Here is a 15,491-nt window from a genome sequence, read left to right on the forward strand (position 1 = left end):
AGACGTTGTTTGATCTCACGAGGTTCCAATCAGACCAGCCTGATCTACCATACCTCTTTTATGACTCCTCTACAGACAGAAATAGAAAGAGGCAGAGAGAAGAAAGGAAGGGAAGAGAGAAAAAGAGAGACCATGGAAGGAAATAGAACAAGTAGAAGCAGAGAAGGAGAATAAAAGAAAGATTAAGAGAAAGACTGCAGGATAGGAAGAGAGAAGAAAGTGAGTAAATGTAAAGGGGAGAGAGAATGGGACAGAAAAATGGAGAGAGAGAGTCAGAGATTAGGTGAAAGAGGTATAGAGACAATGTAGAAGAGGGATGCTGAGGGAGAAAGAGAGCAGACGATCCAGAACGTAAAACTCAAAAGCAGTTTGGCTGGTTTTCATTAGAGCTGAACAGTATATAATTTGTTAATGAGTATTGTGTTATTACTATCACAGGGGGCTGTAAGGCTGTGAGCATCCTGACCAAGCTCAGATGTTCCAGATGAGTTTCCGCGGGTGTTTAGATGAGTCAAGGCATTTGCATGATCCAACAAGAATAAATAAATTTAGTTAAAATAAAGCAGTGTCCCATCACGGCTACACTCACCTGTTTTTAATAAACTGGAAGGCGTCATATTGTGCAACTCTGCTTTCCTTTGGATTTTTTTTCCAAGAATTCACTATAAAATTGCTGAATAAAAAGTAACAGTGTCTTACACACTTAATTTATCCATGTTTTTTGGTTCGATCTGCCTTAAATTGTAGTAAGTTCAAAGTGGGAAAACAAATGCATCGCTGTTGGTGTAATGCTAACCCAACGCAAACAAGGAAATCACATAGAGACGCTAACGGATATTAGCATTGTCAATGCTGTGGTAATTTGGTGAGCAAAAAATACTTAAAGTGAAAGACTTTTAAACACAACTGTATGTTTGTTACTCTAGGAAAAAAATGTAAAAGCTAATGAAATGACTGTAAAGTAGTGATGGGTGACTAAAAGTTCTTTTGGTCCTTCAGCAGTCCGTGGTTGGCTGGTAACAGTAGCATACTGTGAATCAATTTCTTGGTGGAAAAATAGTTTGTAGAGGCTATTATTAATCGTAACCGAATTAATTTATTTTTAATCATATTTTATAATGACTTTCATTTTAATTGTCATAAATTGTCGCAATGCGCTTTTCTGAGCACATAGATATCAGTCAGTACTAAATGAAGACTGACTGCACGTTTCATTACAAAGTTAATTGGACCTGTTTAATTGCGTTTTGTGCAGTTTGTAAAACACTGAATAAAAATAATTACAAAAGTTATTATAGCTTTTTTTTATATGAATTATAGCACTACAGGTTGTATTTTGTCTGTTCTAACCCAACTTATTAAATATCATGATGTGTATCATTAAAATGTCTTGAAGCATATTTTTACCATATCACCCACACCTAGTTGTCACCTTTTAATATTAATAATAGTCCCAATAAACAATTTTGCCATTACATGTAGTTCGTTTAGAGTAGGGTGCTGTTGCCTATCAACCATAAACCGCTAAACGAGGGCAAGAAAGTTGTCACCTGTCTGTTTTTTGCTGTCATTTCATGATTTTTTTTCTTTTAAATTGTCATGAAATCATGAACATATAAATAAAATCAGTGTTTAAATATTTTAAGGGTAAAGATATTATTTTAAGGTCTATGTGACCTTGAAATGTCCACACAAAAAATCAATTAAAGGTTTTATATGCTGGCAGGAATATAATGAGTCGTTTTGATCTAGTGGCCAACAAGAGTGTATGGGGGGGGGGTGAAGCAATACCATTAAAAGTTGACATTTAATTGAGACTTTGGCTGAAAAAAATCCTCATTCCTACCTAGACTAGCTTGAGTTATAACTCCAGTTAGGCGCTTGAGGCTGGAATTGCTGGCCAAATTGCCTCCACTTCCATACGTAAACACCCATGTAAGCGCTGGGTCCGTGTTCCGTGGTCGTGTGCAAGTCTTTGAATGCGGGTTTTAAGCATGAGGTTATTTCCCAAGGTCAGTGGTTTATGGGGCTGGAAGTTGTTAACACATTTGAAATAGTTAGCAGGCCTGCTCCTCTTCCTTCGCTGCATCACCAAAATTTCCCCTTTTCACTCAATCTTTTAAACCCTCATCTCCCCTCCTTGCACCCTCTATCAATCAGTCGGGTCAGTCTCAGACCGGCTACAAAGCGGAGGTCTCTCTGGTCAAACGGCTGCCGGTCATGGCCAGTCAGAGGCCAGGCTATTTTAGGAGATGCTTGATAATTGGATGTGCAAATTTTGTGAGCTGACAAGCTTAGTCATTCAGCTGTAAAGCTGACAGAGCAGGGAAAATGCAAACAAAGTGCCTTGTGAAAGTGTTAAGTCACTTGAATATTTGCAGACAAACTTAAGTTTGAGCACTTAGTATTAAAGAAGAATTACACCGATGTTTCAAAATTTCTGCCCAATTAAATGGTTAAGATGTAAGCAAAGTCTTTCTGAGAGCTTTGATGTGAAGTGGGCCAATTGGACGTTCTAAAGAACAGCACATAGTAGTGATAGGAACCAGACGTTTGAAGTGTTTAACACCTCTGAAAGCTCCCCCACGCAAAGTTATTGCATTAATGGGTATCAGTGCACTGTCCCATGCCTGAGACACTGTTTTACTGTAGTTTTGGGAAGAAATTTTGGCCTCAAACATTAGTTTACATCAACATGCAGGGCGTTCTCAGATAAAATAGTGTATAGTATATCATCACTCTCCAAAGAAAACCATGTATCTCCATTTTTGTCGATTGTTATTTTTCTACATCATTTCAACACACCAGCTGTCCTTTACATCAGGTGATTATGATGAATGGACCAACAGAAATGCTCTAAAATCACTTGGAATAAAACCTCTTTACATTAACTTACATTGAAAGATAAGTGTTTTTACCTTCTCATGTAAAGTTACAATTTTGGAGATACTTGTTTTTCTTTGGACAGCGACAGTATGTATAATCACGTCACTATTTTTCATCAGTGTAAAAACTGAAGACATGTAGATTAAGTGGTGGTTTTGGATAGTAAATAAAGTGGCTGTAGCTCTTCTGTACACATTGTGACCCCTGGTTCTTACCACCACCAGTGTAATTAAATATTTGTATAGATGATAGTAAGTCACTGTTAGAAACCATAGTTTGAAATTGCTTGGAAATTGTATATTGGCATAATATAGATTTTTTTTAACTGATGCAAATATACAATCGCTAGACAATATACAGTTGATAATGCACACGTTATTGCAGCCGCATCAGTGTGATCATACATTTAACCCATGTTTCTACCACTCAGTTCCCTAATCTGAGTTTTGATCCAACCTCTGTAAAGCTGCCTTGTGACTATTTATTGGAAAAAGCACTATATTGATTGGGTTTACTTGAAAAAGTGAAAAACTGAGTATAGCAGAAAAATACATTAGGGACAAAGATGAGCAGTACATGTAGTACCTCAAACTCTATTACTGACACTATCCTCATCCTTCACCACAGTCACAGCCCCGCTGGGCTACACTCCCTGTTTCTGCCCATTCTAGATGAACGTTCAGGAATTAGTCATTTAGTTAGTTAGACACCTCAAATAAACCTGCTCCCAATGTAAATCTCTGTAAACCACACAGGTGAAGGGTGTATAAGAAGCAACTTTGCTGCTTTGTGAATTACAATAAATATAAGGCTGTTTCTAGTTTGCCAGAACTGGAAATTTTTTGCCAAATTTATGTTCTCTATTACAGGGCTCATGTCATGGAAAGCCAAATTTTCCTCACTTCTTTATAATAAAATGCTTGATGTATGTTAACATTGTTATAATTTCAAAACACAGCTTATACACCTCAGTCCATACAGTCTATATATGCAAACTAAGCTGTGTTTCTGTGATGTCACAACATTTAACATACTTACATATATCTAGCTACTCAGCCACCAGCAGATTAGCTCTGCCCATGCACTGAAGTTATAAGGAGTATTTCAGCCCAACCTGTTTTTGAGGCACAGTTCAGGGCAGCCAATCAGATCAAAGCTCATCTACATACAATAGAGACTTTGCCTTTGCTTCAATGGAAGGAATGAGGGGGGGGGGAAAAGCGCTAACCTTTTTGCACAAACATGGTTAATTTCACTAATTTGCTTAAATTTGATTAATGACATTGAAATAATTTAGAATCTTGAAAATTCATTTTTTTCTAGATTCTCAATCTTTTTTTATTTTCGTGTTTAAATAAAACAAGATTTTTAATGTGGTCTCAAACTCTTTAAGTCTAAGGGAAAAGAGAGGATGGAGAATAATGTAAAAATCAGAAACATGTAAAAGAACATTTAACTTGTGTGGTTCAATAAGAGGAATGATTGAACGGCTTTACCACTGTTTTGCGTAGGTGTAGTAAATCATTATTCTGTCTTATTCTGTGGGATCTTTGCCAGGGAGAGGTTACGGGTGAGCTAATTGAGTGAGGTTAAGTTTTGCTCTTCTGATCATAATTGGTGTAATTGTGCCATGTTTTGCTTGATGATCAAAGACGCTTTTGCAGGGAAGTCAGGCTCTGATTTCCGTTCACCTCTGCCATCTTTCCATTTGAAACTTCCTGAAGGATTTCTGTCATTTAATTGTTGCTGTTTCGTTGACTGTCCAGTAATTACAGCGATGAGGAATTTGACAATCCGAGGGCTTTATAGCCTGCATAACTGCATTCTCTTTTCCAAATAAACTGAAAGCAAATGTTCCTCTGAATGCCCTACAGCACAAACAGTTGTTTTATTTGTCCTTGTTTTGTTTTGTATTTTGTTTCTTTGCTCTAGATAGATCTTTTGTTCTCTGTAGGAATTTTCCAGATATTTTAAACAAAGTTCAGCTGAACCACTCTGCGTCCATATGGTTTTTATATTAGCAACTGTGAAGCAGCTTGCTAATTTTTGTTGTCGTTAAAAATGACCAGTCCTGTCAGGGAGTAATTACTCACCACTGTGCTGCATTCCACACCAGAGTTATTGAAAATAACTTCTCGGTCAAGTATTTCAGCGGTATTTGATTAAAGTATCAGTAGTTTTCTGACTTTCAGAGACGGTCTTATTTTTCTTAGGAAGTCCGATGACGACATCCTAGTTTATTCGTTTATTTGGTAACACTTTATTTTAACTTCACTGTAGATTATTTGTGGATGCTTAACTTTTCTTTAACATTCAACTGAATATCTCTTAAGTGCAACAGAACTTTAAGTCGAATGTAATAGATTTTATTCAGTCTGCAGTCATAATGTCACTGAAACTCACCAGATAGTTCAACAACTAAAACATATGTGAATAATTTATAGAGGACTGTCAAAGTGTGACCATTTATTTGTTTATAATAATTGATGTTTGATCATTTCTAAATGTGGCGCAAATGTTTTGCTGGTGCATTTTGTCTGTTCCAGCATGTTTGTGATGATAATGCATGTTTTAGTCTTTCTCAGAATTAATTTTAATGTTATTTTTCTGCTTGTCTTTTTGTATTTGAGGACTGTGGTCTCTTGACAGTACGTGTGCATAAAATCAATAAATTGACCACAAGCTAAATATCTCCTGTTCTCTCTCCCTCTTGCCCTTGTTCTGTTACCCAGCATGCACTACTGAGGTGGAGAAGGTGTGTAGTGTCTCCTCTGAAGAGCACCTGCAGCCCTTTAAGGACAAAATGGAGGAATTTGTGAGCAGAGGTAAGCCAGGTGCACTGAACAAAGTACTGTACAAACTGACATAATAATGCTAGTAATAATAGTAATAATAATTAACGTTATCCATATAGCACCTTTCATTAAAATGCAGCTCAAAGTGTTTCCCAAAGAAAGAAAATATTAACCAGCGGAAGGAGGATGTGTTCTGACGTACAGTCTACATTGACCATAAAAACATTTTGGAAAAAATTCAGCTTGCTCTTAAAAAAAGCTTAATACCTTGTTATGGACCGGTTTTCAGCCAGCTGAACAGCTGAAGGAGACGACAAGTGGAAGATGTAGCAAAAGTAATTTAAAAATGTAGCAAAAGTTATTTAAAAACAGTTTGCAAACCACAAAAATAGCACTACTGAAGTGAGCCAACCAGTAATGGTTAAAGCCCACTACAGCAGTGCCAACTCGCTGGATGCCTGACAGCATCAACCCCAAGATAGCCTCAAATTTCTACATGTGGAAGAGAGGGACGAAGAAAAAAGTGCTCCAGACATCCACATCAAAAAGCCCAAACACCTGAACGCTGATGTGTCTCAGTAGCCAATTAGGTTCCAGTTCCACCTCCCAGTTTCACCTGCAGCGCACTCAGGGCAAAACAAACCACAGGAATGTAATAGTAAGTAATGTTAATATATAAATTTATACTCATACTTTATAGTCTAAAAAACAAGCACAGCTTTTATTTTATTTAATGTTTATCTCATTCATTCATTCATTCAGTTATTCCATATATTGAAAATGTATTAATGAATAAACAGTGTGATATGGTCGCAAATTAGCCTTTGTTATTTTGACCGAAAAAAACTTGCTTTTGTTGGGATACACAAATACCTTGATTAATTGAGGAAAAAAAAAAATAAATAAAAACACCCACAGAAACTTAAATGGAGCTATGATAAAGGGTAAAGATGCTCATGGCACACAGTTTAAAAAAAAAACACCAAAAAGAAACAAATTAAAATAAATAATTGTGATCTAGAAGTAGGGCTAGGGTCATAATTTTGAAAGTTTGGTAAAACTGTAGAATTATTGTTAATTGTTATTTTAGTATTTAAAACCAGATGTATTTTGGAGTTCAATATTCAACATTCAGCATGTCTGGGACATTTTTCATTTGTGCTCATGGGGCCAACAACACCAAAATTAACAAAGAAAAAATATGACCACACCTCAGATGCTCTTTTCCTCTTGTGGCAGCCAGTACGTTAGGATGATGCTCATTCATACTTATGTTATTGGGGGTTAAAAAAGTTTAAAATTAAAATTTAAAATTTAATTTAAAATCACGACCATCACGATAATTATTGGTACACTGATATGTGATCCCAGCTTTATTGGTTAGAGCAGCAGCTCTCAAACCGCTGTGGGCCAGGGCCACAGGGGGAACTCAGGTGGCTGCAGAAAAATTTCAGAAGTAATTTTTGACTGTCAGTTTATTAAATCTGCTTTGGCCAAATTTTAAAAAGTAGCACATGTTTAAAAATGATAACTCCGTCCAGCATCGGTGAGTTAGATAAAACATAAAACAGCATCCTACCAGCTCAGCGATAGCTGTGGAGAAAGCTATGGACAACATTCTGGTAAGACATTGTCCTGGTTCATTCAGTAAAATGAATGAATGGCGGTGTGGGGACAAGGGGTTTGCGGGGAGACCAGTGGGAAGCAAGGAAGGGTGGCACTTAATATCGACAAAGAGGACTTTAGACTAACTGCTGGATTAGAAGGCTCATTTGCATGTTGTAGCTTTCTGTTATTAGTATTGCAGCCCAATAATTGCAATTAACAAGAAAGGGAGACGTATTGGAGGAATGAAGTTTAACGGGCACATGGTTGCTCCCCAAATCTGTCGAGTGGCCTAAACCGAAGATTATGTTCCCACTGATTGACTCCCAATTAAACGTGGACATTCCTGAAATTCCTTACCTCACTGGTCGGAAAGAATCGGTCTGTCTGTCTCTCTCTTTTGAGAAGCGGTTTAAGTTCTCCTGAGCGAGTGAGAGTCATTAGTGTATAAATCAAAATGACGGAGGCATCCTGCTCTGTGGCGGTTGGTGAAGTGGGGTGGTCTGGCTGTGATTAGCCAACAGAGGATGCAGCACCACTTAGTGGAGTCCAGCTAATGTGTCATGACCCCTGGAGCTCCACCGAGCATGAGATTTTCCTAACCTTACGTCACCTTAATCTGTCTCTCTCTGACCCCCCCACCACCCAGGGTCTGAAAGCCAAGCTTAGGGTCATCTGACCCTGACACTACTAGAGATGAGCATTTTAACCATATTGCCACACTTCGCACAGCAAATGTCCCAGCGAGAAAATATTTTGTAAAAAAAATCAACCAACAAGCATAAATAAGAACAAAGCCACTGAGTATGACATACAGTAGTGTACAAACATCAGTCTTCATTTTAGTTTCCAGTCAAAATGGCCATTAAGTACAAGTTATTCATTTTTCAGGATATATTTCTGAGGAGATTAGATAAAAGATAATCCATTTGCACAAGGAAAGAGAAAGTCAAGGCAAAATAGAGTGGGGGAAAAAACAGTTCATAAAATTATTAGAATACATAAAAAATGGGACTTATAACAACCATGCAAGACCTGGTAGACCATCATACCTGTCCCTATCAGATGAGCTCTCATCTTTGAGAGAGAGAGGAGAAAATCAAGCTGCTTCAGATCTGAAGAAACCAACAGATGTTTCTGTCCATCCTTCTACTGTGAGACAACTCAGCGCTATGGGTCTGAAAGGATGTGTAGCTGTCAAGAACCCTGACTTAGAAAAGGACATAGACAAAACAAGAGTTTGTTGCATGCATATCAGAGAAGCTGCTGGTGTTCTCAGAGTCCAGACGTCATTAATAAATGTGTTCAGGATTGCTTGGGTCATGAGAAGCTACCAACCAACTTGCAACCAAATGCAACCAACTTCTAAGACTGAACTTTGTATGTGTGGAAAAATACCCCTGCAGATTTTTTTGAAACCTTAAGTCTGAAAATAATGGCAGCTGGAATAAAGGTAAAGACAGGACTCAGTAAATACTGAAACATATATTCAGTTGTTGAAGCATCTGTCTAATCATCTGTTAAATGTTTATACTGACACTGAAAAATGAATGATTTGTATCAAAAGGCTATTTTGCTGAGAAATTAGCTAGCTGAAGGGTCCCTGAGTTTTTTCATAGCCTAGACTGGACATTTTTAAAGATTTTCTACATTACACTGTACAAGCTAGCTCATTGTGTCATTTTTCCACATTCACTCATCAGACACACTCTCACACTCCTTTCCAGACGGTGCTGAGGGGAAAGCAGGGTTCATGGTCTGAACTCTTAACCACTACCAGCCTCAATTTGTCAAAGAGCACCTGGGTCAGTGACCCTCAGTGACCCCTACTCTTCTTAGGAAATTTTTCTCACACACACACAGTAAAACTAACACTCCGTCATACTGGTCTGCATGGCCTTCTCGAACCATAAGAAATTCTCCCGCTCATCCAGTGTTTCTTCTCAAAGTCGGAGTATTAATAGTGAGTTTGTCCCCCTTTGCTGCAGTAACAGCCTCTACTCTTCTGCCAAAGCTTTACACTAGATGTTACAACATTGCTGTGAGGATCTGATTGCATTCATCCACGCATTAGTGAGGTCAAGTACTGATGCTGAATGATCAGTTCTAAATTACAATATCCGCTCCAACTCATCCCAGAGGTACTGGATGGAGCTCCATCACTCTAGAGAACTCAGTTCCACTGCCCCACAGCTCAGTGCTGGCAGGCTTTATACCCCTCTAACTACTGCTGCACGATAAATCATATTTTTGTTATTGCGATATGAGTTTCCGCGAAAGTGCCAATGACCAAACAGATATAATTATCTCATACACGCAGCACCTGAAAGACATCATTACATTACCGGCACAAACCGTTATGAGCCTTCTTCTCTGCACTGGCACTGAACCTGCTCTCCCTTGCAGAAGACGAGTAACTTATCTATTTGGCCAAATGGCAACTACAGAACACACACGGAGACCTTAAAACATCGGCCCAAAACTCTGCTTTAATGGAAATTCAACTCAAAACAGCTGCAGCAAAGGGGAAAAGAAGCAGCACACAGGCTGCTCAGGCTCTACTGTTTTCCTGCTAGCCAGCTGATCTACTGACACTTGCTGCCCTATGCCCCCCCAGAGTCCTTTAAAATAAGAGCCCCTGACCAACTAAGAATACGGTGCCTAACTGTACTCAACCAAAAGCAAGAACGTCGTCTGACGTCGCTGTGTTTTATAACTAAACATAAAAATAAAATTACACAAGAATGTGTTTGTTCTTCTGTGCCTATATAAAAAATATGTATTTATTTGGTTTCATAGCCTTTATAGAAGTTTCTCAGTCCTTCAGTGCACAAGAAATGCGCTTGCAGTTCTCATGTAAGTAGTTGTTGGTATTTCATTTCTGTTTTTGCAGAATAGTAAATGATGCTGTTGTAATTTTTTCATTTTGCTTTTTGTTTAAATGGTGGTTGAAAGAGAGGTTAGATTTGTTTACACATCCAAAAAAAAAAAGTCTGCACTTGCATTACATCCAGCCAGAGCACATCCTGCACATTATTTTGATAGTAATTTATCACTTCTCATATCGTCATCTGTGACATCTGACAGCCCCTCTTCTAACAGATGCTTGGCGTTGGGCATGGTGACCTTAGGCTTATGTGAGGCTGCTCCATTCTATTGGTCCTTTTCTATTGACAGTATCGACGTCAGTAACACTTGGTACAGCAATTTTTCTACTTGTAATATCTTTTAATATCGTTTTTAGCAGACATTCTTATACATAGATTTTATATACAGTGAAGCCCGAAATTATTCATACCCCTGGCAAATTTTGACTTAGTTATTTTTATTCAACCAGCAAATTTTTTTTTGACCGGAAATGACACAGGCATCTCCCAGAAGATAATAAGGCGAAGTACAAGAGGCATCATTGTGGGGAAAAAAAATATTCCTCAGCTTTTATTTACATTTGAACAGAAAGTGGCATGTCCAAAATTATTCATACCCTTCTCAATAATCAATAGAAAAGCCTTTATTGGCTATTACAGCAATCAAACGCTTCCTATAATTGCTGACCAGCTTTTTGCATGTCTCCACTGGTATTTTTGCCTATTCATCTTTAGCGATGAGCTCCAACTCAACTTTCAGATTGGAGGGTCTCCTTGCCATCACCCTGATCTGTAGCTCCCTCCACAGATTCTCAATTGGATTCAATTCAGGACTCTGACTGGGCCACTGCAAAACGTTAATGTTTTGGTCCGCTAACCATTTCTTCACCACTTTTGCTGTGTGTTTTGGGTCGTTGTCGTGCTGAAATGTCCACTGGTGCCCAAGGCCAAGTTTCTCTGCAGACTGCCTAATGTTGTTGTTGAGAATCTTGATGTATTGCTCTTTTTTCATGGTGCCATTTACTGTGATTAGGTTCCCTGGTCCACTGGCTGAAAAACACCCCCAAATCATTAGGTTCCCACCACCATGTTTGACCATGGGGATGGTGTTTTTAGGGTTGAAGGCTTCTCCTTTTTAACGCCAAATGAAGGATACATCATTGTGGCCAAACATTTCAATTTTTGTTTCATCAGACCATAAAACAGAAGACCAGAAGTCTTCTTCTTTGTCCAGATGAGCATTTGCAAAGGTCAAACAGGCTTTTGTGTGCCTTTTCTGGAGAAGTGGCGTCTTCCTTGGTCTGCATCCGTGGAACCCAGCAGTGTGCAGTGTCCGTTGGACTGTCTGCCTTGAGACGTTGCCACCAGCAGAGCCCAGATTCACTAGGATGGCCTTGGTGGTGATCCTTGGATTCGTTTTCACCTTTCACTATCCTCCTGGCCAGCACAGGTGTCACTTTTGGCTTCCGACCACGTCCTCTGAGATTTTCCACAGTGCGGAACGTCTTGTATTTTTGAATAATACTTTGCACTGTAGCCCCTGGAACTTACACATTTAGATATGGCCTTATAGCCCTTTCCTGACTTGTGAGTAGCCACAATGCGCAGCCGCAGGTCCTTAGTGAGCTCCTTTGTCTTAGCCGTGACTGTCCACAAACCAACTGCAGAGAGCTGCTGTTTTTCACCTGTTGAGTTGATTAAAACAGCTGTTCCCAATGAATCAGGGTAATTAAGATGCTTTAGAACAGCTTGGACTATTTGAAATGGTATAAAACTTTGACAGTTTGCAAAGGGTATGAATAATTTTGGACATGCCACTTTTTGTTCAAATGTAAATAAGCTGACGGAAATTTTTTTTTCCACAATGATGCCTCTTGTACTTCGTCTTATTATCTTCTGGGAGATGCCTGTGTCATTTCTGGTCAAAAAAAATGCTGGTTGAATAAAAATAACGCAACTTTGGGATGAGCTGGAGTGGGGGGGGGTGTATGTTATTCACTGTAACGTTAAAGATTTTAAATCAGTAATTACTGGGAACTGTATACATATGAAAACCAGTGTGAAACTTAAAAACCAATATGAACCAATTTATGAAATAGTTTTTACATCAGTGGGTTGGGCAAAAGTGCTCTTGGTTGAATAGGTGGATATATGCAAATGTGCTGGTATTTGTGACATCACAAACAATAAATTCAAAATTGCTGTTTTTGCTGCTTAGTTTCCACATATGCACTGTGTTACTATGACACTGCATTACTGGTGCATTTTGTCTTTTCCGATTAGTTCACAATGCTTAAAAATTAAGTATCATTCATATATATAAATATTTTATATAGAGTGCATGTATCAGTATTTTTTCCCTTATCACTCAGCCTTCAGGTGAATGGTTTCTGAATATTTTCATCCATGCAGCTTTCTGAAGAGCTACAGCATGAAATGACGATAGCCCTCTTTATACACCTCCAAACATCCTGCTCCGCTCGCATTCCTCTTTGTTTTTCAATTTATAACTATTTGTTTTTTTGCTTTGACTGATGGAATAACTCCTTGCAAAGACAAATAAAGAGAGCAAGAGTGCGAGTGATGCTTCACAGAGACGTACGATTATGCACTCATTCATTTTTTTTTTTTTTCCTTTTTTAATATTCAAACAGGCTGTAAACTCTTGCACATGTTTCCGTGTTCTCCGTCTGGGCGACAGCGGGGTTTGGCAGTGCTGTTTGAAGTTCGGGGCCATGAGGCTCCAGTGCTGGGGGGAAAAAACCCTACCAGACACACTTGACAGTTAATTCCATATAGCGGCCATTGTTGTTATTTGTAGTGTATTGGGTAAAGCTCAGACGTGGGGCTCCGCACTGTCAACGGGTGTTATTACACAAGCATGAAACGGGTCATGGTGGAGAAGTGAAAGCAGACGCCTCTGTTATGTCTGCAAGCGCCTTTTATTTCTCCCTCTCTCCTTACTTTTTTTTTAAAACTCCTTTTACTCTTGCATGCATTCTTGTGTGCAGAGGAATTCTTGAACATCAAAACGTTTTTTTCTTCCATTTGCAGTAAAGTATGGTTCTTGTATGTATTGACCAGTAATGCAATACTTCCAGCTGGATTTTTCTTTTTCTTTATGCAATTTTGTATTTTAATTTAATTTTCTGTATTTATTTTTTGTAGTCAGGTTTAGAGAGAGCTTTGTTTTAGCACCTTTTTATTGAATCCATCATTTTCCATGATCTCAAACAGTTCCAGGAAGAGTGTTTGAGCATGCAGGCGTTAACAGATAACATTGTTCTAAGCGGAACTGAAAAACAGCAACAAATGTATTGGAAATCGATTCAAAGACAATTGAAAACAGCAAGTAGTCCCATAAAGTCATTCAGTTGGATGGCGATGAGCAGTTAGCTCCAGCATGTTCTATGCATAGTCTGAATATCAAGTCAAATGCAATTGGTACCACATGCGCGAAGATGAATCGAAAGATTTAGTGTCGGGAGCTGTAGATCTTCCTGTGTGACGAGTCGGGACGTCTGTGAAGTGGATCTGACTGCACACACACTCAATGATTTGATATTTTCGGAGAAGGCAGGCTGTAAATCAGAGCCTCGCTCTCTCTCTGCAGTGTTTGATCGTCTTTGCCGGGCAGTTATGATGAGTGCGTCACTACAGAGGAAAAACAGGAGCGTAGTTCACTGAGAGCTGTGAATGTGATGTATGACGGCTTTTTCTGATCACAGAGGCATGGTGTGAAATTCTTGCTTGTTTCAGCAGGCATGGCTGTGATTTCTGTTTCTAATACAAGCCTTAATTGATGTAATTGCTAGGTCATAAAAATAAATGCCCCAGTAGGTGGTGGGGTGCACACACTTCAGTAAAATACATACGTCAAAATGAATGAATACGGTTCCTGAGTGGCGCTGTCGTGTCCTGTCGTTGGTCCTATCATCAGGAAATTGAGCGTTCGATTCCCAGCGATGCCACTGTGGAATCCTGGACATCACAATGGACACCTTACTGTACATATTGCACTTCTGCATACCTTATCGCACATCTTGCATCTGGACACTCCACACCTAGACACTTTATTTCACTACCAATATATCACTGTTTTTGGAAGAAAACCTTGTATCTCCAAGATGATAACTTTACAGGAGAAGGAAAAAACCTGCGTTACTTTCAATGTAAGTCAATGAAACCAGACTTTTTTCCGAGTCATTTTAGGTCATTTATTTTAGTCCATTCATCATGCAATTTACAAACAATGTAAAGGACAACAGGTATCTTTAAATTATGTCAAAAACTGAAAAACGTCAAAAATGGAGATACGATTATCAATAACACTCTAACTCTGTCTATCTATCTATCAGTAACACTAACTCTATTTACCTATCTACCTATAACACTAACTCTGTCTATATATCTATCTATCTATATATCTATTGATCTGTAACACTAACTCTATCTACTATCTATCTGCCTACCTACCTATAACACTCTAACTCTGTCTATCTATAACACTCTAACTCTATCTATCTATCTATCTATCTGTCTACCTATAAAACTAACTCTATCTATCTACTTATAACACTCTCTGTCTATCTATCTATCTATCTATCTATCTATCTATTTATCTATCTGTCTGTCTGTCTGTCTACCTATAAAACTAACTCTATCTACCTACCTATAACACTCTAACTCTATCTATCCTATAACACTCTAACTCTATCTATCTATAACACTCTAACTCTATCTATCTATCTATCTATCTATCTGTCTGTCTGTCTGTCTGTCTGTCTGTCTGTCTGTCTACCTATAAAACTAACTCTATCTACCTACCTATAACACTCTAACTCTATCTATAACACTCTAACTCTATCTATCTATCTATCTATCTATCTATATATCTGTCTACCTATAAAACTAACTCTATCTGTCTACCTATAACACTCTAACTCTGTCTGTCTATCAGTAACTCTGTCTGTCAGTCTATCTATCTGTCTATCCATCCATCCATCCAGTTGTTCTCGCTCGCTCTGAGTGGGTAGGATGATCGTGTGAAGCATGGTCTGAAATTCTGATCACTCAACGCGATGCTAGCCAATGTGATCGTCTGTTAGCTGACATAACCTATTTGGCAGTTAATATTCTCCTCCGAGTGTGTTGAGCTGTTGACACTGCATTAGTGGAAGTCTGAAAAGACATAGTGGGACTTCAGTCTCAGAGGAAGCCAATGTTAGCCTTCACCCTTCACTCAGCTTGGTAGCATCACGTGATGCCAAGGCGATCTATTTAACACGTAGAATTGGACATGACTAAATTGGATAAAATCCTGAAAAAAACACCAAGA

The 15,491-nt window shown here is 38.6% G+C and overlaps 1 protein-coding gene across 1 annotated transcript in view; it reads left to right on the plus strand.

Moving 5' to 3' along the window:
• Positions 1-15,491, plus strand: part of fmn2b (formin 2b) — a 132,015-nt gene that overhangs the window by 91,448 nt on the left and 25,076 nt on the right. Inside the window, exon 15 of the mRNA XM_036571989.1 lies at positions 5,619-5,711. Coding sequence (XP_036427882.1) covers positions 5,619-5,711 — 93 coding nt within the window. The remainder of the gene's footprint in view (positions 1-5,618; positions 5,712-15,491) is intronic.

Source organism: Colossoma macropomum, unplaced genomic scaffold, assembly GCF_904425465.1.
Source record: "Colossoma macropomum unplaced genomic scaffold, Colossoma_macropomum, whole genome shotgun sequence".
Lineage (NCBI taxonomy): Eukaryota > Metazoa > Chordata > Actinopteri > Characiformes > Serrasalmidae > Colossoma > Colossoma macropomum.